General features: G+C 42.9%; 1 protein-coding gene across 2 annotated transcripts in view; it reads left to right on the top strand.

The window, feature by feature from the left end:
- The first annotated feature begins 758 nt into the window (after positions 1 to 758).
- The window catches only part of KDM7A (lysine demethylase 7A), an 80,598-nt gene continuing 58,840 nt past the window's right edge, over positions 759 to 22,516 (top strand). For both annotated transcript variants that reach the window (XM_082631837.1, XM_082631839.1), the window contains exon 1: positions 759 to 1,014. In XM_082631837.1, coding sequence (XP_082487963.1) covers positions 821 to 1,014 — 194 coding nt within the window. In that variant the 5' untranslated portion in view covers positions 759 to 820. The remainder of the gene's footprint in view (positions 1,015 to 22,516) is intronic.

Below are 22,516 nucleotides of genomic sequence, written 5' to 3'. Positions count from 1 at the left end.
TCACAGCCATTAAGTGAATTCCTCTTGGGAACAACCTCCTTCACCCACCAGTGGTTCCATCAACACTAATTTCCTGGCCGGTCGGTGGGAATTCGGGTGGGACGTTTTGGAAGTTTGAATGACTCCCCAGCACACTCCTGCCCCACAGCAGGGCATAACCTGCTCGCTGTGCCGTTAATCCTAGGCTCGGACCCACGGAGGTCGCGGGGCGGCTGCTAATTGATTTAAGATTCTCCCCCGGTCGGGAGGTGGCCCTGGCGGGGCTCTAATTTCCTCGGTTCGCAGAGCCAGAGAACAGACGCAGCGTGCGCCGCTTTTCACTGCGCAGGAACTTCCCCGGCCTCTGCGTTCACTCAGAAACGCCGGAGCCGGCTGTTCGCACGCGCCCGCTGTCCTCCTCCCGGGACCGCGCTCCCCGCGCCACCGCGCGTGTCCTCAGGGAGCCTCTGCCTCCCTCCGCCTCCCCCGCCCCGCGTGCCCTTCAGCCTGTCCCTCCGCTGGGCTGACGCGAGAGGAGCGCGGCGCGCGCGCCGGCGGCAGGACGACGTGCGCGAGACGCACGGCCCCGCGCGGAGCGCCGGAAGGAGACGGGCCGGGACCTCGCGCGTCGTGCGCGCGCCGCCGGCCGCTGCCCGCGGCCCCCTCCCCGCCACCAAGCGCCCGGCTGTGGCCTCGCGCGCGCGCACTGAGGCACAGCCGCCGCCGCCGCCGCCGCCGCGGCTGCTTCTCCGGCTGCTGCAGGAGGCGGCGCTGGCTGGCGGCTGCGCTCGCTCCAGTCGGCGAGCGGAGCTGCGAGCGAGCGTGTGTGTGTTTTTTAAAGATGGCCGGAGCGGCGGCGGCGGTGGCCGCGGGAGCAGCAGCTGGAGCCGCCGCGGCAGCCGTGTCGGTAGCGGCTCCGGGCCGGGCCTCGGCGCCCCCGCCGCCCCCGCCGGTATACTGTGTGTGCCGGCAGCCGTACGACGTGAACCGCTTCATGATCGAGTGCGATATCTGCAAGGACTGGTTCCACGGCAGGTAAATAAGCCCCGCCGCCGCCGCCGGCCACCGGCCAACCGCCGCCTTCGCCGCTCCGACGGCCCGCGCCGCCCTCCGCCCGGCCGCCGCGCCGAGCGCCGAGGGGCCCCGGCGCCGAGCCCCCGACCCGGGCAGCGGGGCGCGCGGGGCCCCGGGATCGCCGGGCGCCAGGCGGGCTACGGGGGCTGGTGAGATCGCCCGGCCGGGCGAAGAGTCGCCACAACAAACGGGAACAAAGGGGACCAGCCGAGAAGTTGGCAGGGGGAGACCGGGGCGAAGGGACGCGGCCGGGGTAGGCGCCGGCGGAGGCGGCGGGCGGAGCGCCGGCCCGGCCCGCCGCCCCTCGCCGCACCCGCAGCCCGCCGCCGCCCCGCCCGCCCGGGGCTCCCGGCCCGGAGTCGCCGCCCGGCCGGCCGCCGTGCCCGGCCGGCCGCCGCGCCTTCCTTCCGGGCGGCGACCGGCTGGCCACGGCCCGGTGTCTCCAGAAATTGCCCTCCTTCCCCCCGCCTCCGCCCGCGGGTCGCGGTCGCGCCCCCTTCCCCGGTCTTTATCAAACTTCCTCGGCCGCGGGGCGCTGAGACGGGGGCGTCGGTAGCGCCAGCCCGGCGGGGCTCCGCGGAGTAAACAGAGCAACAGATGAGGCACTCTCGGGGACTTGAAAGATGCCAGTCGGAAGTTGGGGCCGGGGGTCCCGGGCGGGGCGGCGGGGCGGCTCGGGTCGTGGCCTCCACCCGCCACCCCGGCGCAACCCGTCCCGGCGGGGGTGGTGCGGATGGAGTGGGCAGCGGGGCCCGAAGGGACAGCCTCTCGTCCCCAACCCCCCGCGTCGCCCCCGCGCCGCAGCCCAAACTTTACAAAGAGTGAAATTTCCCGTCGCCCGAGGGGCCGGCGACACCCGGGCCGCTCGGGGCCAGCGCCCGGGGGCCTGGTGCGGGCGAACTTTCGCCGGACAGTGGGGATTTCGGGTCAGGTGGCGGGGGCGGCGAGTGTCGCCGTCTGCCTCGGCCGCCGCCTGTGTTTCGGGTTTGACGTTTGTGAGAGCTTGGGCCGCCTCCGCCGCCGAGCCGCCGACTCGTGTGTTTTGTAATCAAAGTGTGAGGCTAATAAAGGGCGGCGCCACAGCCTCTTGACTCCGGCGTGGGAGGGATTCGCAGGCATTTAAACAAAGAAACTAGTTGAGGTTGGGCTCCCAAAGTCCTTATTTGGGTCTTGTGGCAAAGCCTGCGGTCACTTTTAGGTGATGCAGGTTTCCCGAGCACCGTTTCGTGTCGTATCTGGGTGAGAGTACGCTCGCGGGTAAGAGCAGATATGGTGACTGTGATTGTAGGAAGTGTCCTTTGATTGACAGCAGGACATTTAAATACAGCCTCCGCTCCCCCCCTCCCCAATTTTGCAGAAACGCTACACGACCAGGCCAGATGTCTTAGTCTCCCTCTACTGGACCTGGGAGAGAAAACCAGTTAAATTACAGCGTTCTTGTCAGTGTTTAGTGCTAGGTACAGTTGGTTTTATTTAATTTTCAACTACATCTAGTTTTAATCAGTTTTCAGGTTGCACAGTTCTGACAGCACAACAACAGAGGGGGAAAAAAACCACATCAAATTGTCACTGTAAAAGAAGGACAACATCCTTATTTTGTATATCAGATAATCTTTTAATAGTCTGGTATATGCTGGGAATGTTATTGCAAATGTGCCGCTTTGCAATTAAGAATAAATTATCTAAAGATCTTTTTTTATTACTTGAAACCGATGTTTCGCCTATATTTTGATTGTATGTAAAACTGAAATATGAAGATACCAAGTTTTGCCAATTCTATTTCTACATCCTCTTTTCCCATCATAGGCAACCCGAACAGAGATTATCCAAAAATCTAGGTTACATATAGAATAAAACCCAAATCCCTGGTGATTATGTAAATTCTTATTTTTTTCAAAGAACTATTTTAGCTGCTTAAGAAATTTGCCCCATGGTACAATGTAGAGATTTGATAGGTTAATAAATTTTTGACTACAATTTTATTTATCTTAATTTAAGTAACACTATAACCATGAAAAGCTGCAGGTAGTTTATGGAGAATTTTGTTAATACATTTAAATACAAATTCGTAAATAGGAGAAGTTGAAGAGAGAATAAAGAGGGTGTGTGTGAAGGAGGGAGAGCAGGGCCAAAACAAGTATGATCTCCTTTGTCACATAGATTTGTGTGACTTTATATCTGTGGAAGTGACTTTGAAAAGTGCTTTTTGAACCCAGGGCTTTTTTGACCAGCAATCCTTGATAAGTTAATGTGATTCAGATGTCAAAAGTTAGAAAATTTCGTGATAATGTCCTGCCATGCTTATTAGCAAGTTTAATTCTTAATGAAACATTGGTAATTTGGGGTCCATATGTTTTTCCTGTAATCAATATTTACTTTATTTATTGTACCACAAAATGAATGCTTTGTTGAACACAGCAAAATGTTCCTTAGGTATTAATTATTAAACAACTGTCATTTGCTTATGTGAGAATTGGCCCCTAAAGTACCAAAGTACAACTTTAACCCCCATGCTCAGCTTTCCTTTGGTTTCCAGGGATGGTTCATCTGCAGAAGAGAAAGAGAGGGTAGGAGGGTGGATACAGAGAATTGTCTTTCCTGGATAACTTCTTGGTACTTTTATTTTTTTCGAGTAGAAGAATTTTTTAAACTCAAGGAGTCAGTAGATTTTGGTATAAATTTGGGTTAACTCTGCCTGGAGTTTCTGACATCTGGAAATCCGAAAAGTTTTCGCCCTAATTTATCCTGAGTGGGAAGATCCTCCCTTGATGCTTTTTAGCCAGGCATGAGGGCAGATGGAACCAGCTTCCTCCAGGTTTGAGGCTTTTGAACTTTGACTACATCCTTGGTGTTCAGGAATGCCAGTCCCTCAGTCTGCCTAAGCCTTTTCGGTAAGTGAGAGGGGAAAAGAACATGTGCCCAGGGTACAACATATAATTGATACCCTAGGGGCAGCAAGCTGAGGAATTAACAGGATTTTCCTGGGCAGGTTCCTTCCAACCTAGAGATGGAGTTTTTCCTCTCTGAGTCCTTGGTGGAAGTAAGACAAGTGGAGATCTTTCTTGACAATAGATGTCTTTCCATAGAGCTTTTATATCATTCTATGCAAAACGGCATCATTGCCCTAATTCAGTTGTATTATAATGTCTTTTGTCTCCCCATTATAATGTAAACACCTTTATTTATTAGTCTTGTTAGTCATATATTCATTTTGATTGGCAAAAGTAACATTGTAGAAAAGTTGGGAGGTACAGAAGAGAATCAAGAATATGAAATTACCCATGTCTTCCAGTGATTACCAGTATTTTAACATTTAAGGTATACGTATGTATTTTAAAAAATAAAACTAGGAATTTATTTCATGTATTCTACTGTTACCTATCGTTCATTAATGTATACTTTTTCCTATATCTTTAATGTTCTTTGAGAAACATTTTCAGTGGCTGCATAGAGTTTAATTTCATGGAAGTACAATACATTTCAAAATCATTCTCCTCTTGTTAGTTTTTTACTTTGTTTACTAGTTTTTCTTCTATTTCCTAATGATGGATGGTTGATTGACGTCCTTCTGAATAAACCATTGTTCAGCATCTCTAATCGTTTCCTTAGAATAAATCAAATGAGTTAATACATGTAAAACACTTAGAAGAAGTTCTGGCCCATGTAAATAATCAGTAAGAAAATTCCTTGAAGAAGAATTATTAGTCACAGGGCATAGATATTTTTAGGCTTCTTGTGCCTATTGCCAGAATGTCTTTCAGAAAGGTTATTTCAGTTTATACTCTCACCTACTGCCAACTTGCGTTTCCCTGGATTCTCACTAAGGTATTATTAACCATTATCTCCCTCCCCCCAGCCCCCCCAAAAAACCCCCAAACAAACAAAAATGTTGCCATTCTGCAGATACCAAAAGACATACCCATGAACCCAGAAGCCCATTCGTGGCAGCACTATTCATATTATCCCCAAACTGGAGCAACTTAACTGTCATCAATAGTCGATTATATAAATTGTGGTATAATCATAAAATGGAATGCTCCTTAGCCATAAAGACGGAATGCACTACTGATGTATGCAACAACGTGGGTGAATCCCACGGATATAAGGTTAAACAAAAGAAGACCGACATGAAAGCATATACTGTTTGATTCTACTTATATGAAGTTCAAGTACAGGCATAATTGGGTAGAAGTCAGACTAGTATTGATACTCACCTCTCTGGGGGTATTTCCTGAGAGGAGGCTCAAGGGAGCTTCTGAGGTGCAGGAAATGTTCTATATCTTGGTCTTGGGTTGTTGTTGCATGAGTGTATACAGATGGAAAAGTTCACTGAGCTGTATGGGCACTGAAGGTTTTTTTAAAACTTTATGACACTTCAAACGTTAAAATAAAAAGTTTAAAAGATTAGGAATTTGCCACTTTAGTAGCTGACACATAGTATTTTGTAATTTTATTTCATTTCTTTTTCCAGACACAAGGGACTGCCTCTTGTGTGTTATCGAGTATGATGTTGGCTTTGGCCCAGTTTGCAGTATGCCTGGCGCTGTTCTTGGTGCTAGGAATATAGCAATGAACGAAGCGAAGTCCTGGCTCTCCTATAACTTACATTCTGTGGAGGTGGGGATGGTGGGGAGGTGGGACCGAGGAGGAAATATACACGACAAAGGGATGCTAAGTGCCGTGAAGAAAAATTGAGTTAGGAGAAGAGAGAGGACCGGGGGTGGTATAAGGCTGCTTTCATACGGTGTGATTATGGAAGGCTTTGCGAAGGAGCCATTTGAACCCTAGAAGATTTTGGATTTCGCTCAGAGCAAATAGTCAAATATTTTGAGTGGAGGACTAAACGATCTGACTTAACCTTTAAAAGGTTCACTCTGGCTGCTACATGGAGAAAATACTGGAGGGGGAGGCAAAGGTGACAGGCAGGTGAGTAAGAAAGCTATTGTGATAATCCAGGTGAGGGATGATTTTAAACGTTTGAGTGGTTTTGGTAATTTACAAATGTCCTATATTAATTTTCATTCCTGAAGTCTGAATGAACGAAGAGCCTGGTTTATGGGGATGGAAGCATTTTACCTAGAATAATGCTACTGGAGAGGAGTTTCTCAGCTACTCACTCTTAGAGTCCCAGGAACGCAGCCGAACACTTACTGAATGCTTTACCAAGTTCTAGGCACTGTTCTAACTGCGTTAGCTGTATTAATTAACTCATCTAACTCTCACTGGAACCTTGCTGGGTAAGTGTTGTCATCTTCTCCATTTTACAGATGAGGAATCTGAGGGTTGAGAGGTTGGTAACTTTCCGAGGGTTGCACAGCTAGAAGGTCATAGAGCCAGACCTGATCTCTGTCTCTATCGTGGGGTGGGGGTGGGGGAGGGGTGTGATGCAGGTAAAACAGATGTGCCAGAGCTCCAGAGAAATACCTGTAAACATCTTCCTTTTTTTCCTTTATTAAAATTATTTTCTTTGGCGTAAATATGTTTAAAATGATCATAACTGCCTTGGGAACAGAGTATGAAATCAGTATTTGAAAAGTTTTATAATTAACTCTGTTTCATCCTTATTATAATGGATTTCTAATTGGAGCGTATTTTGATTTTTTTTTTTTGATTTTTTTTAATGTTAAGGATGGGAATTATTTTTAAAATTTGTTTTATCTACGTTTCCGCTTAATGATCAAGTCGTTTTGTATTATAAACTTAATAGGTGAACATGTATCTCCCTGTAAGAGACAAAAAGTCCATTTATTGAGTTGCTCAACATCTTTTTTTGATGTGACGGTTTATCATAGGAGAATATATGAGTATTTTCTTCATATGTTTCACTTATAATAGTATTCTACATATATACTCAATTTTGCTATTTGAACTAAAATATGTTGTGAAATGGAGTCTTATCTCAGAATGCTTAGTGGCACTAACATATAGTTCTCTCATCAAGCTTTAAAAATTTTTAACCCGTCAGTTTGGGGCAGATTTCTGCTTGGCATGCTGTCGTATCCTGCGTTCTTAGGTATGAAGTTGAGTTTACTGATCACCTAAAGGGGATGCGTGCCTTTTTATTTGTTGATCTGACATGGTGGGGCTCAAGAATAAGAACAGAACAGGAGTAAGTAAAGGAATTTGATTATAAAGCAAGCTTTGGTTGGTTTGAGCAGTTGAAGCCCCACAATAATTTGCACAGTTTTTGAACAGTTGGTCAGTGCTGATGTTGCAGCTGCTACCAAGTGTCTAATTCTTTTTGGAAGTTACGTTTCATTACTGTAGTGATTGCCTACTTACTTTTCCATTAATATTAATATTATACTTTTTCCATTAATTATGGTGTGAATAAATGGTAACATGATTTTTTTTTAAATTAATTAATTTATTTATTTTTGGCTGTGTTGGATCTTTGTTGCTGTGCGTGGGCTTTCTCCAGTTGCGGCGAGCCTGGCTGCTCTTCGTTGCAGTGGCAGGCTTCTCTTTGTGGTGGCTTCTCTTGTTGCGGAGCACGGGCTCTAGGCAGGTGGGCTTCAGTAGTTGTGGCTCGCGGGCTCTAGAGCACAGGCTCAGTAGTTGTGGCGCACGGGCTTAGTTGCTCCATGGCATGTGGGATCTTCCCAGACCAGGGCTTGAACCCGTGTCTCCTGCATTGGCAGGCGGATTCTTAACCACTACACCACCAGGGAAGTCCGACATGTGATTTTTGTATGTATTTGTGTGAGCCCTAGTTCCTTTTATTGGAGAATGGTTGTTAGAAACCAAGGTCTGGCACTCGGTAGGCTCATTGCTTCTAGACGTTCTCAGTGGACAGAGCTAGGAAATACTCTAATCACACACATGCACACACACCTGTATTTGTGTTTATGTCTATTTGTATTAAAACCATAAAACTTTATAGTGATACCTTTGATTCTAATGTAACACCACAGGGTTCATTTTAAACTTACCCCTTTCCTTACTTACGACTTTGTTGACTAACAGAAATGCAGCTCTCATTATCTACAATATATTTATTTGTTCAATCCTAGTGTATACATAAAGTACGTAAAGTAGCTCTCAAATTGCTAACCCATACCTTTCTGAGAAACCCAGTTTGCTAAGTAGATTACAGTATTTGTATGTAGGGTTTTTTTTGTTTTGTTTTTGTCTTTAGCCTTATAGTATCTAGGCAGAAAACCGTTTTCTAAAGTTAACTTACTTCTTTTCTTCTACTTTAGTGTGTCATTTATTTGTAATATAGTTCAGGTTTATTTGTTACTGTTTATGTTGCATTTTGGATTCCTCCTCTGTCCTGGTTGGTTTTAATTGCTGATTTATGTTTTGGGTATGTGGAACATTACTGTGGTTCTGAGAAGCCAGATGTCACCTGAAAAGGAATACTCAGAAGTGTCTTGCCCTCTTCACTCCTCCTCCCCGTCCCGGTCCCCCATCTCCCCGATCCCCACGAGTAATCACTCTTTAGTTTCTGGTTTATCCTTTCTGTGTGGAGTTTTTTGTTCGTTTTCCCACAAATGTGCAGATCCTTGTGTATTTTCTTATATCTACTTTTTTTACCCTGTGTAGCATACGATAAATACTCTTCACTTTGCTTTTTTTTACTTAACGGTGTATACTGGAAATCGCTCCATGTCAGTTCATAGAGCTCTTCTTTATTCTTTTTAACAGCTGTATGGTACTCCTTTGTGTGCATGTACCCTGTTTTATTTATCCATTTTCTTGTGTATGGGCCTTTAGGTTGTTTATCATATCTTATAGTTACAAACAATGCTGTAATGAATAACCTTGTGCATATGTATTTTCATATTAATGGAGGTATATCTTCAGGTTCGATTGCTAGAAGTGGGATTACTTGGTCAGAAGATTAAGTGCATTGTTATGTCAGGTTTACCAGATTTCCCTCCAGAATGGTTGGACTAGCTTTCATTCCCACCAGCAGTATAAGAAAGTGCAGCTTTCTCCACATTTTTGTCATCAGGATGCATTGTCATGTTTTTAATCTTTGCCAATCTGGTAGGTGACAAATGGTATCCATGTTTTGATCTGTATATCTCTAATTACAAATGAGTTTGAACAATTTTTCATGGGGCTGAGGGCCATTTTCCTTCCTTCTTTCTTTCTTTTTTTTTTTTTTAAGAATCATCTGTTTATATATTCTGAGAGCCCCTGCATGTGTTTGAGCAAGCATAAATGGGATGGTTAATGGAAACTAGTTGAACGTTAAGATTCACTTACTGGCACGGACATACATACTCTACCAAATGTAAAACAGATAGCTAGTGGGAAGAAGCCGCATAGCACAGGGAGAGCAGCTCAGTGCTTTGTGACCACCTAGAGGGGTGGGATAGGGAGGGTGGGAGGGAGGAGATATGGGGATATATGTATACTTATAGCTGATTCACTTTGTTATAAAGCAGAAACTAACACACCATTGTAAAGCAGTTATACTCCAATAAAGATGTTAAAAAAAAGAAGATTCACTTACTGGGTTGGTTTGTCATTCATCTGAATGTTGCTAGCCACCATGATGGTTTTGACTTTAATTTCAATTTTTGTGGGTTTTTTGGAGAAAATTTCAAACATAAACAGAAATAAATAGGATAGTATAATAGGCTTCCAGATAACCATCACTCCACCTTAGTGATGATCAATTCATTCATGACCAATCTTGTTTCATCTAACCCTGCCCCCATTTCCCTTGCACTTGGTGTTATTCTGAAGTGAACTGGTGACGTGTCATTATATCTGTGACTATTTCAGCATGTGTATCTATTAAGATAAGGCCTCCTTTAAGAAAAACTACAATACCTTTAAAACAACTAAAAATAATTGAAAATTGCATAATATCATCAGTATTCAGTGTTCAAATTTTCAGTTGTATCATAAATGTCAATATTTTTTACTATTTTGGTATAGTAAATGGTAAATACAGTAAATTTTGGTATTGTAGTTTGAATCAAGGTCCACATAAGGTCCACACATTATGATTAGTTGATGTGTCTCTTAATCTGTAGCAGTGGTTCTCAACTGGATGGGATTTCGCCTCCCAGGGGACACTTGGCAATGTCTAGAGACATTTTTTATTTTGGCAGCGTGATGGGGTGGGTTTGTCCTGGCATGTCAGAGGTAGAGGGCAGGGATGCTGCTGAACATCCTGCACAGAGCAGCTCCTACAAGAGAGAATTATCTGATCCTAAATGTCAATAGTGCTGCTGCTGGAAAACCCTGATCTGTAGATTTTCCTCATGTTTCTCTTTTTTCCTTTGCAATTTATGTGTTGCAGAAAGTGGTTGTTTATCCTCTAAAGTTTTCCACTTTCTGGATTTTGCTTATTACATCCTTGCAGTGTCTTTCAGCATGTTCCTCTCTTTCCTGTAAATTGGTAGTTGGAGCTAGACAAGCTTGATCAGATTCAGGTTTTTCCCGCCAAGAATATTTTGTAAGTGGGTGGTGTAGTCTTCTATCAGGAGGCATGAAATGTCTGGTTGTTTCTCTTTTTGTCATGTTTGCTGCCATTGATCAATGCCAGTATCCATTCATTTATTCATTAGCAGTTGCAAAATGATATTTTAATTTTAAAATTTCTTCTTCATTTGTTAGCTGGAATACTTCTATAAAGAGAAAACTTTCCTTCATCTACTCCTTTGGTTACCATTTGTATAGGAGAGGTAGATTTAAACGCTTGATTTGGGCTTCCCTGGTGGCCCAGTGATTAAGAGTCCGCTTGCCAATGCAGGGGACATGGGTTTGAGCCCTGGTCTGGGAAGATCTCACATGCCACGGAGCAACTAAACCGGTGTGCCACAACTACTGAGCCTGCGCTCTAGGGCCTGCGAGCCACAACTACTGAGCCCATGTGCCACAACTGCTGAAGCCCACGTGCCTGGAGCCCGTGCTCTGCAGCAAGAGAAGCCACCGCAATGAGAAGCCCGCGCACCACGACAAAGAGAAAGGTCGCCACGACTAGAGAAAGCCCGTGCACAGCAACAAAGACCCAATGCAGCCAAAAATAAAATAAATAAATAAATAAATTTAAAAAATAATGATAATAAAAAAAAGCTTGATTTTTTCCCTTCATCACTAGTTTTGAAATTCATTGGCTCATTAGCATCCTCTATTGGTTATTAAAGGAAAAATTCAGTGTATAATTTTTATTAGCTTTAAGCAATATGAAGTAAATTGATGAATTTTAAAAAAGGTCCATGTCTCCTGTGACCACATAACTTGTAATTAAAAAACAAAAACAAACCCCCAAAAATCTGTTGAGAAATTCAAGCAATATAGAAGGATAAAAAAGTAAAAAGTGAAAGTCTCTTGTCTCCTTCCTATAGTCCTCTTTCCCCAGTGGTAAACACCATTAACAATTTTGAATTTCCATCCAGATGGAAGGGTTCATATACGGTATACATGGTTTTGTACCTTGCTCTTTTTCATTTATTAAAATATTCTGGAGGTCTGGGAGAGCTTTTCACATCAGCATATACAGATACCTCATTCTTTTGAATGGCTGTGTAGAATTCCATTCTGTGGATTTACCATAATTTACCTGGTTCTCTGTTGAGGAATTCTTCAGCTGGTTTCTTTTCTCCCTCTTTGTCCCTCTCTCTCTCTTTTTCTTGTATTTACTTAACAGTGCTGCAATATATATATTTGTGTGTTTATCATTATTCTTGATGAGCATTTATGTATTCTTAGGGTAAATTCCTACATTATACATTTTGAAATTGATTTTAGCTGTAGTCCTATTTACAGTTTATTTTCTAAAGGGACTGTTGATCAAAGACAGGAAGCATAAGGAACACTGGTACTGAAATATGTTTGATGAACTTAAACGTACTAACTATGCAAATGTAAGATACTTCTTTACCAGTATGTAAGTTGCATTCATCTGGTAATTCTAATGCATCAAAAAATCATTGTTAGAGGAAATACAATGACATATCCAATTTGTATTTTATTATGGGGAGGGGGAAATAAAACTCTTTCAGAATGCTTTGTGGAGAAGTGCTGAACTCTTCCTTTGTAAACTGGAAGTGTTTTACTTGAGCACAAAACACAGAAATTCAAGCATAATATTGACTTCTATTTATCAGTTAGTAATCATAACAGTCTGTTATCATGCAGTAAATTATGAAACTGTAAAAGCTGGAGGAAGCTATACCATTGTAGGTAATTTGGTGTTTTTTAATGCACAAAAGCTGTTGTCAGATGAGTGGTCCTATTTGACAAAGAAATTGGAATGTAGTCCACTGTGGTCCTTTTGATTTATACAGTGTCCTATGGATACTTTAATATTAATAAATATAGAAAAGAAAAGAAAATGGTCCTGGAATCTGTCTGGAAGTCCTGGAGATATTCACACTGCCCAGGAATCCCACAGATTATTAAAACAAAACAAAACACATGAACAAAAGTCAGAACAATGAAGCGGTTTGGAAAGCGTCCTGACTGAGCCATTAAGTGACGAAGTATGGGGCAAAAGGTGCCCTCGAAGCAGAGGCTTTCTGGCCAGTTCCCATCAATGACTTCGGAAGCTTTCTGTGGTGACCGACCACAGGGGAGCATTCTCTCCCAGAGCCTGGGTTTGTGGGTTCCCGGGGCTTTCCTCTTCTCTGTGACCTCCTCCTACAGTGCCTCACCTGTCACGCACGCCACACTGTAGACATGTGATCAGTCTTTTTTGACTTTACTACTTTATGAAGGAACCTTGGGATATAAGCTGTCTGCAGATTAGAGGAACTCTAGTCTTTTTACTTAATTTAACTTTTCACAGGTCTGACTCATGTTCCTCTCTTACATTCTTCCTATTTTAAGGCTGGCTTTCTGTGTGTCTGGTTCTTGAAGTCACTTTCCTTTTTTTGCTGGCCTGTTCTTATTTTCTGCATATCGGAGGATCAACATTTCCTTAGATGCCATGGTTACTGGGAGAGCAGAGTCCCTTCTATTCGAGTCAGGGACTTCTTTCCTCACGCCTGCTTTTCCAACCATCCAAATGCCAAGTAGTCAGCACTGGGCTCTGCTTGCCTTATTTTCCTATTCTTGCCTCTCCCTTTGTGGGAGGAGAGATCAGAATCCCTGCTCTGAACTTGTCGTCTCATTTCTTGAACCCCTTGTTGGAAATGATTATCCTCTGAAAGCTCCAAAGTCTTTCACACACCTCTTTCCCTCAGAATCACCTCGTTGGGGCTGCCTGTCCCTTCAGGAGTGTTACCCAGGGAATCTACCCACTTACCTCCTGCCAGTTGCAGGGTGTTTTTTTTTTAGTCTTATCCTGGCCCCAGGGCTGCTGCATGATTCATTCACCAGTTCCAGTGCTTTGAAAGGTTCTTTTGTTTCTTTGGCCAGGAGAGAGGAAGACTGTGGTACAAGCTTTCTTAGGACTTTAAGATCAAGTGATTTTAAGATATGCGTGACTTTTCTTCTTTCTTCACCACATCAGTGATTTTTGGTGTCATTACCACTGTCACATTTCAAGCTTTTATTGACCACCGTCATGGTTTCTGCCATATCTGTGTAGCACTTGTAATATTTATTTAATATTTTTCTTTAACACAACTTTAAATGGATTTTGGTTTTTTAAATTTAATTTTGTCCTAAACAGTGGTCTCTGTTAAATCATATGTTTGCACTGCTCACTACATATTTTAATATTTGTGAGAAAAGATATATTTATTGAGATAAAGAGTATTCATCATCTAAAATGTTTATGTGTAAGATTGTCGGAAGGGTGATGGTGATTGATAAAAGGGTAATACAGAGACAGGGAAAGGATACAGGTTTCTTTAATGGAAGTAAAGAGTTGAAGATCTTGACCAAATGAGAATGGCTCTATAAAGCAGGAGGCCCAGCAGAATTTGTCCCATTGGCAGGACAAGCTTCCCCGGCCTCCAGTTCTCATAAAGGTGCCCTGTTGCCAATGATGATGCCATCTGGGAACTGGATCCCATCAGGTTCAACCATTCTCATGGTGTTGACGGTGCTGGGGTCCTCTGGGTTCCTCCCTATTTTAATGGTGACCTTGCCTGCCCAGCAGGTGTGAGTAACTGCTCACAACCTCAGCATATTCCTCAGTATTTATGGCAAGATTGGATGACTTGTGGATCAGCTTCTTCTCTTGTGTGCCATCTTTCTAACAGTCTTCAAGCCTGCTTGAAGTCTGTTCCTCCAGGTATGCATAACTCTACACTCTGGTCGACCTTGAACTAGGTCAATAAAAAGTAACTAGAAGGTTTGTACACACCCACAGAAAGAAGGGATCCTTAAATGATGAAAAGTAGCATATCAATTTTGTCAAAATAGCATATAGTCTTCAAATAAATGACATTTTTTCCCCTTTAGACATTTTTTATTCTAGCCATTGTTTTTGAAGTGTCAGTGCTACACATCTTGCATTCAGTCATTTGTATGTGAGCCAAAGTTTGCTTTAGTATGGAGAGATCTATTTTCAGAATTAGGAAATTTCTGGAATTGTAATTTCAGGAAGAAAAGGAAACTGCTAAGTCATTGGAAATTATCCTTAGGTGTATTAGATGTATTAGATCCCATCTCCTTTCCCCTATTCAAGGGCATGACTTCAGCATTACCCCCTCTCTCACAATATCATTGTTTCTCTCATTAGTGTGCAAATAATATATAACTTCATTAAATAAAGTCCTTGACCTTATATTCCTCTTTCAGCTGCAACCTCATTTCTTTTCTCCCTTTATAGCAAAATTCATCAGAAGAATTGTCCATATTTAATGCCTCCAGCTGCTTTTCTTCCCTTCTCTCCTTATCTAATTGAGGTCCCATTCTCTCTGAACCCAGTCCAGTGGGGCTTTCGTCTTTACTACTCCATTGGAACAGTTCTTATCAAAGTTACCAATGAGTTTCACCTTAGTTGGCTTCTAGGCAGTCCCTGTACTGATTTGCCTCCTGCTTCACTCTTCCCTCCTCCCCCTCACTCCTCATTGCGGTTCCTTCTTATCTCCCTGATCTTTTGTCACTGGAGTACCACAGGGTTCACTCCTCAATAGTTCTCTTTTTCTAGCGTTTATCTGGTCCCACCACTTCAGCTTTCATCTGTATGTGGATGATCCCTCCATTTTTATCTCCTTTGTAGACCTCTTCCCTCAGCTCTAGTCTTAAATATGTAGTTGCCAACTTAACTATCTCTACGTGGATGAATAGCAGGCATCCCATCCTCTAGTGTATCTGAAGTCAGCCTCCAGAGCTCCCTTCCTCAGCAGCTCTACTCACCCCATAGTCCTCTCCATCTCAGTCAGTGGCAACTCCTTCGGGCCAGAATCTTTGGAGTCACCCTTGCTTCTTCTCTCATGATCCGCATTACATTTTCAGCAAAATCCTTTATTAATAAAGGATTAATTAAAATCCTTTATTGGCTTACCTTCAGAATCTCACCGCTTCTCATCACTTTCACATCCCTTCCCTATATAAACTGAGATTATTGCAGTAGCCCCCTAACTAATGCCCCTCCTTCTGCCGGCACAGAAAACAGAGTAGTGCTTTTAAAATGTCAGACCCTGGGACTCTTCTGCTTGAAACCCTCTAAAGAATCCCACTCAGAGCAGAATAGCCTTCCTCTGGCCTGAAAGACCCTGCAGATGGTCCCCGCACTCTCCGTCCGGCATCATCCCCTGCCACTGCTCCCTTGGGCTGTACTAGCCTCCTGTGTGTCTGTCTCCCCCCAATAAAATGTAAGCTTCAAGAGTACAGACACTTGATTTGTTGATTTTATCATCGCTCTATTTCCAGTGTCCTGACAGTGCTTTGAATGAGTGAATGATTGAGCCATAGAAGGCATTTGGGTTCATTTTACAGCATGAAGTTCATCTCTTGAGAAAGGAAAGCAGGTAGTGTCAAGTGCGTATTTTACCCACGTACAATACTGTGGCATACCGAACGAAGAAGAAACTAATATTACGGCCTGCATCTCCACCTGCTAACGTGCCTTTTCCCTGCTTTCACCGCCCATGCTTTACATTGCCTTCTAGCTGTCTCTACGTGACCTAATCTCTTCTACCTACCCTAGCTTCATTTGTTTTCCTTCCTCATTCTAAGACCCACCCATTTCTCAGAGTTTACCCTCCCTCTAACCCTCCCCCCACCCCTCACCGCAGGTACCTAAGTGTAATTTAGCGTAACACTTTCCTCTTCGGCAAAAATAATTTCTCTGGAAATTCCCTGGTCATCACCATGATTTCTTTCTTCATTTAAAAATAGTTCCTGAAGTGCTGCTTTCTCTGTGGAACTTAAAACAGCTAAAATATTTTAATCCCTTTTGTCTAAAAGACGATTGCCCTCTTCCCATCTGCTCTCCTGGTCCAGTTTCTGCACAGTGATCCAGTCTCACAAGGGATTCATGGTAGGTGAGCCCAGAGTTGAGGCTGCTCTCAGAGGTGGGACAGAATTTGTCTTTAAAACCCATCACTTTTATGTCTGTCTCTGGAACTGATATATAGTAAGTTGGTAGGAATGATTATTTCTCCCTCTGGAGAATTGCTGAGTTCCAGTGATGGTTTTCCACGTATACAAATCAGTTGTGGATTTCCTCATCAAGCTGGACTATTTTGTCCTTAATCTTTGTTCAGGAATTAAGTATTAAATATTACTTATTAATTAGTGATATTATTTACTTAGTCTATACCTATTGACCTCTAATAACTTTATTTATATGTATTTTATGTATATACTTGTTCATTATTCATCCCAGAGAGGATGGAGGAATAATAGACAGAAGGGTGAAGAACACAGTGAGTGTTAAGATGAGCGTATGTGTACAAAGAGTGACGAACACATGTCAGTATGTCTGCATATTAGTTTGGCTAGACTGAAACGCTGCAGAGGTCGCAGGTCTGCAGAGGCCCCATCCCTCTCCCCCGGCTTTCTGTGTTTCCATCTCTATCCCTAGCTCTGTCTGTGTCTCCATCTCTGGAATACTTCTTGTTGAAAACACTGGAGACTTGACCTGAGGGCTTTTTCTGGCTACAGGTGCTCAGCAGCTTGTACTTGAAGCGGGCTGGAAATTCTGAGGAGTTAATGCCTCTGGCTAGCCCTCAACCTTTGTCGATTAGGAGACAGTGGATAAATACCTAGCTTCCTCTTCCACTGCTGAGACCACCCTGAAGTCCCTTCTGCATAGCCTTCCAGATGTCCCCAAAGGGGCAAATGCTCGTGAAGGTGCCTGCTATGGCTTCCTCTCCTTCCCTGTCCCCCTTTTCCGCTCCCCTACCAGTGCTTCCAGAGACCACCTCCCAACATGGACACCCCCTGAGATTCGTGTGTCAGGGTCTGCTTCTGGGACACTCCAACCTAAATGGGTAGAAAATTGTTAATGTGAAGAGTGACCATAAGACAATTGGATTTGAAAGTAGAGTTTGGATTCCACTTATTAAATAGCAGATAGATTTTTTACATGAGAGCCACGTTCATGTATTAATGCCTATATAATAAGTGTGTTTTCATTTACTTATGTCTTTGTGCAGATGCTTTGGGGCCATGACTCTCAAAGTAGAATATGAAAGCTGCTTGCTTACTTCATTGAATAGTTTTCTGGTACAACCTTGAAAAGATGCCTTGACTTGGAGTTTATGTGTGATAGGGTTTTAATTTGAGGCTGTTTTAATTGATTTCTCCCTTCCTTTATTCCTTTTGAATCCCTACTTTTTAAAATGCTAGAAGCATTTCATAGTAGTAAGTAACCTTTTAGCCTGGGAACAACTGCAATAAAGTGTTAACATTTTACAGATTAATTAGCATATAAAAACTAGCAACAGCATTGCCATCTTTGGGGAATGTTATGGTCTACTTAAGTAAGATTTTCCTGTAACTGAAAGATTCTACTTGTGAAATGTGGCTGAGTATCCTAGAAAAGTTACTCAGAAGATAAAATGCTTTTTTTTTAAATTAATTAATTAATTAATTTTATTTTTGGCTGTGTTGGGTCTTCGTTTCTGTGCGAGGGCTTTCTCTAGTTGCGGCGAGCGGGGGCCACTCTTCATCGCGGTGCGCGGGCCTCTCACTGTCGCGGCCTCTCTTGTTGCGGAGCACAGGCTCCAGACGCGCAGGCTCAGTCGTTGTGGCTCACGGGCCCAGTTGCTCCGCGGCATGTGGGATCTTCCCAGACCAGGGCTCAAACCCGTGTCCCCTGCATCGGCAGGCAGATTCTCAACCACTGTGCCACCAGGGAAGCCCAGAAGATAAAATTCTTTATGTGTCAACTATTTTTGGAAGGATTTTAACAATATATTACGCTCTTCTTGATAGAATACTATATCATTTAATGTCTAACCATCATGGACCTTAGTTATTCTCTATGCCCTGTGAGCTGTTGGCATGTGTTGGACCATCTCATCTGTGCACTAAATTGCTCCAGGCCAGTGGGAGCAATTCATTGATAGTGTTTCACCTCCTTCCTTGCTGTATCTTTTTCCTGCTGTTTCTTATCTACTTTAACCAGTCCCCACTTCTGCTTCTAATTTTCTGTGTTTTCTTAACTAGAGAAAAACTTCAAGATTTTGATGGGAAACCTGATAAGAGGTCTTCTTAAATTGCCCATTCTGTCATTCTGATACATTGGTGACGGTAGTATGGGCCTAGCCAGGAATGGAGTCAAGCTATGCAAAAGGGACTTGGCAAATATCAGTTAAATAGTTTTGACAGGCAAGGTTATAATTTTTGAAGTCAGAGAGCTCATGGTGCTAGATAGTAGCTTTGAATTCTTACCTTAGGACAGAAGCTCTGTGGGGAAGGGTGGTCCTGGCTCATAGGTAATTTTGCCCAGAAGAAAATCAGATGGCTGGCATAGAGATATGGTGTATCTTGCTTCTTATGGAGATTGTGTATTTTGACAAAATTGTCAGCTCTTTAAAGTAAGGGTACACAGTCTTTAGGCTTGAGCCTAGAAAGTGCCCTATAAATATTTGTTAATTATATTGTGATAAGGGAAATCTGAGACAAACATCTTGATAAGTTTCTCTTAAGTTTAAAACGATAGTTTTAAAAAGTTTTAGTGTGTTATCGATTATTGACTATTTTTGCTCAGGTGCTTTCCGATAATGTGTGCTGTAAATGCTTGGTAATGCTGTCACTAATTTGGTATCCTTTGTTGTTAAGGGAGTGGTTTCACAAAACATTTAATGTGCTGGTACTTTGTACCAATTGTAAAATTGTAAATTAAAAAAAAGTTTGTGAATTTAAATTGTAAAATTGTAACCATTATAATTATACAATATTAAATTTATAGTAAATTCTTCACAGCTGGTGAGTCTGAAAATTAACTTCTATAACACATTCCTAAGGTGGGAAGTAATAGCCCCCATCTAGGTCCCCATCTGGTAAGTGCAAAGTGCACATCAGTTTGTTGAATTCTCCAAAAGTCTTGCTGGTAAGTAAAGTGATTTGATCTTAGCCCAGCATCTCCCAGGCTTATTTGACTATGGAATCTTTGTGTGTGTACCCTTAACTCCTGTGGGATAGTTTAAGAAATGTTCTTTTAGAGAATGCTGTGTACGCAGTCTGCACTTTGTCCTTTCTGATTCTCACAGATTTCGGTCACCGTACAAAGGAAAACTGTTTCTCTACTTATAACACGTCTGATACCAAATGTGTGGGTTTCCTACACCCAGCAGTTCTCCAGTTCTCTACAGACACCAGCTGGGTATCCTACAGTTTAATTCAACTCTGACAGTAATAACCTGGAGTTAGTGTAGACCCCACAGGTTAAGGGCTCAGTCCAACAAATCTGCCCCCCCCCCCACTTCAGACACCAGTTACAAATAGTGGATTCGTGGGTTACATAAATTTCTGTCTGACTTGGCTACAAATTGGGGGTTTCCACGACCCCCTCTTTAGGTTTGATAATTTGCTCTACTGGCTCACAGAACCCAGGGAAGACTTTACTTGCTATTACCAGTTTATTAGGAAGGATATTATAAAGGTTATAAGTGAATAGCCAGATGAAGAGGTACATAGGGGAGGTCCTGAAGGGTCCCACATGCTTCTGTCCCTTTGGAGTTTGGGGTACACCACTCTTCTGGCACGTGAATGCACTCACCAACACCAGAGCACTCCGAACCCCTTTGGGTAGGGTTTTTATGGAGGCTCCACTGTGTAGGCACGATTGATTAAATCATTGACCATTGGTGATTAACTTAATTCCCAGCTTCTCTCCCCTCCTTGGAGGTTGCGGGGTGGGGCTGAAAGTTCTCACTCTCATCCTGGTCGGCTCCTCTGGTAAACTCAGCCATCCTGAAGCCATCCAGGGACCCACCCAGAGGCATAAACTCAGGTGTGGTTGAAAGGGGCTTGTTATGAATAACAAAAAGACACTCCTCCGTCACTCAGGAACTTACCAGGGTTTTAGGTGCTCTTGCTCCAGGAGCCAGGGATGAAGACCAAATATATATTTCTCATTATATTGCTCTATCACCATGGTTTAGTTAAATACTAGTCCCCCGTGACACGATTCAAATTTTGGTCATCACGATGTAGTAACTGTGCAAATAAAATATAGATTTTCCTGCTAGCTCTTCAGCACGCAGGTCAGCAAGTCAGTGTGTCCACAACAGCTGGGCACCTGTTCTTCAGCTCACACACAGACAGGAAAGGGTGTTGTTGTACTGCTTCCTTGTTTCCCATTGATAAGCGTGACGTACTAAAAAGCTGGGTAATCACAAGAGGGAAGTGGTCAATAAAGATGAAAGTCCAGCAAAGAACAAACAGTGATGTTTCTGGAAGTGAAATTTAAATTGAGCATAAATGAAATAATAAAATGAGTAACTGATGGTAGGAATGTTGACACTGCCCACCATTTGAGAGGTTGTTGATATGCAGCCAGGAGCACTTAGAGAAGGCAACCTTAAGAGCATAATGTTTTAAATTACAGTGTACTAAGTAAATGTTTTAGTAATTTTTCATTTCTCCATACATTATAACCAACAGTAAGAGAGTTTTAAATGTTTTAACAAACATTTTTGAAGCTCAGGGGACAACTGTAATTTTCCCATTGATTACGAAGATAGCTTTGCATAGTTTCAACTTGCATAATTATTTTTATGCTCCCACACTACCATGCAAAACAAGGACTGCCTGTATCTTTCTTGTGTTTGCCAATCATTTCTCATCTGACCTCTAGTGGAAATAAAGAAGAATTACAAAGTGAACCTTGAGGAACCTATAATGATGTTATCTTCTGAATGGATCTAATAGGTAAAAACCCCTACATATTACACACTTAACACTTTGCCCTTACTGTATGTTTTGAAATAGGAGGGTCCAGTGTTTGCTGTTGACCTTTTCTGGACAACTCAGCACTACCCGTTTTTCTGTTGATGGGTACTTCTGATTTGTAATTTTGTTGAAGTTCTTTGAAATCTTCATGTAGGGATGTTTGTTAAGGATTATGTCAGGATTTCCATGATCCAAACTTCTACTCTTAACTCATCCTTCATTGAGAATGAGGAAGCCTGCTAAGGGTGTTAAGTAGTCCCCCTTAGAAACCTTAGTTTCTGTCCCAACAGAAAGTTCTCTAAGATGAATTCTTTCTCTTGGCTTCACTCAGAATGTAGTCTCTCCCCTTAGATTTGGGCACTGAAGACTGTTTACAAGAGGAGAAAGGTTATTAGGGAACTAGATTGGCTTGAGTTGACTCCTGTCCTTTGTAGTTGACTCATCACTAAGTGTCCTCAATATAAAAGTTTGTGACTTGCTGTTGTCTTTTATCCCAGGGTGTGATCTCTTAGCCGTGCATATACTAAATCTTCTGTAGGTGTCATTAGACCCTGGAAAATATAGCTTTCCTTGCCATGCTCACAATGGGAATTAAAACTGTCAGCTGGGTTGAAATGAAAATACATGATGGCTATTGGTTTATCTTTTAAAAAATCTATTTCTACTTATCTATTTAATCTATGTATTCTTTTAGTAGATACCCTACTTGGAAACTCAAGTTAACATAAGGACACTTAGAAGCTACAAGAAAGGAGAACAGAATAAATGGGCATAGTATATAAATCTGTAATGAACAGAGATGTTTTTTGCACAATGGGATTATATACCTGCGACTAAACTCGAACATTCAGGAATAATGCATCCTTTTTCATTGACAAAAAGTATGGATATTTCAAACTAAGATCCCGAAAGAAAAAGTCACCCATTATTTATTTTTTCCTCCTCACATCCATTTTCTACCCCTTTATATTTGCAAAATTCATATTTAATTTTGAGTATGATAGGGTATTAGCCAGGATAGTAGCCCAAACTAATGCCTCCCTAATGTGCTTGGAATTTCTGCTTTCCGTCAGTAAATATTCTGTGAGCGGGGACTTCCCTGGTGGCGCAGTGGTTAAGAATCCGCCTGCCAATACAGGGAACACGGGTTCGATCCCTTGTCCGGGAAGATTCCCACATGCTGCGGAGCAACTACGCCCGTGCGCCACAACAACTGAGCCTGCGCTCTAGAGCGCCCCCCCCACCCCCGCGA

Source organism: Mesoplodon mirus (assembly GCF_964341445.2).
Source record: "Mesoplodon mirus genome assembly, chromosome: 9".
Taxonomy (NCBI): Eukaryota; Metazoa; Chordata; class Mammalia; order Artiodactyla; family Ziphiidae; genus Mesoplodon; species Mesoplodon mirus.
This window is presented reverse-complemented; position numbering and strand designations above follow the sequence as displayed.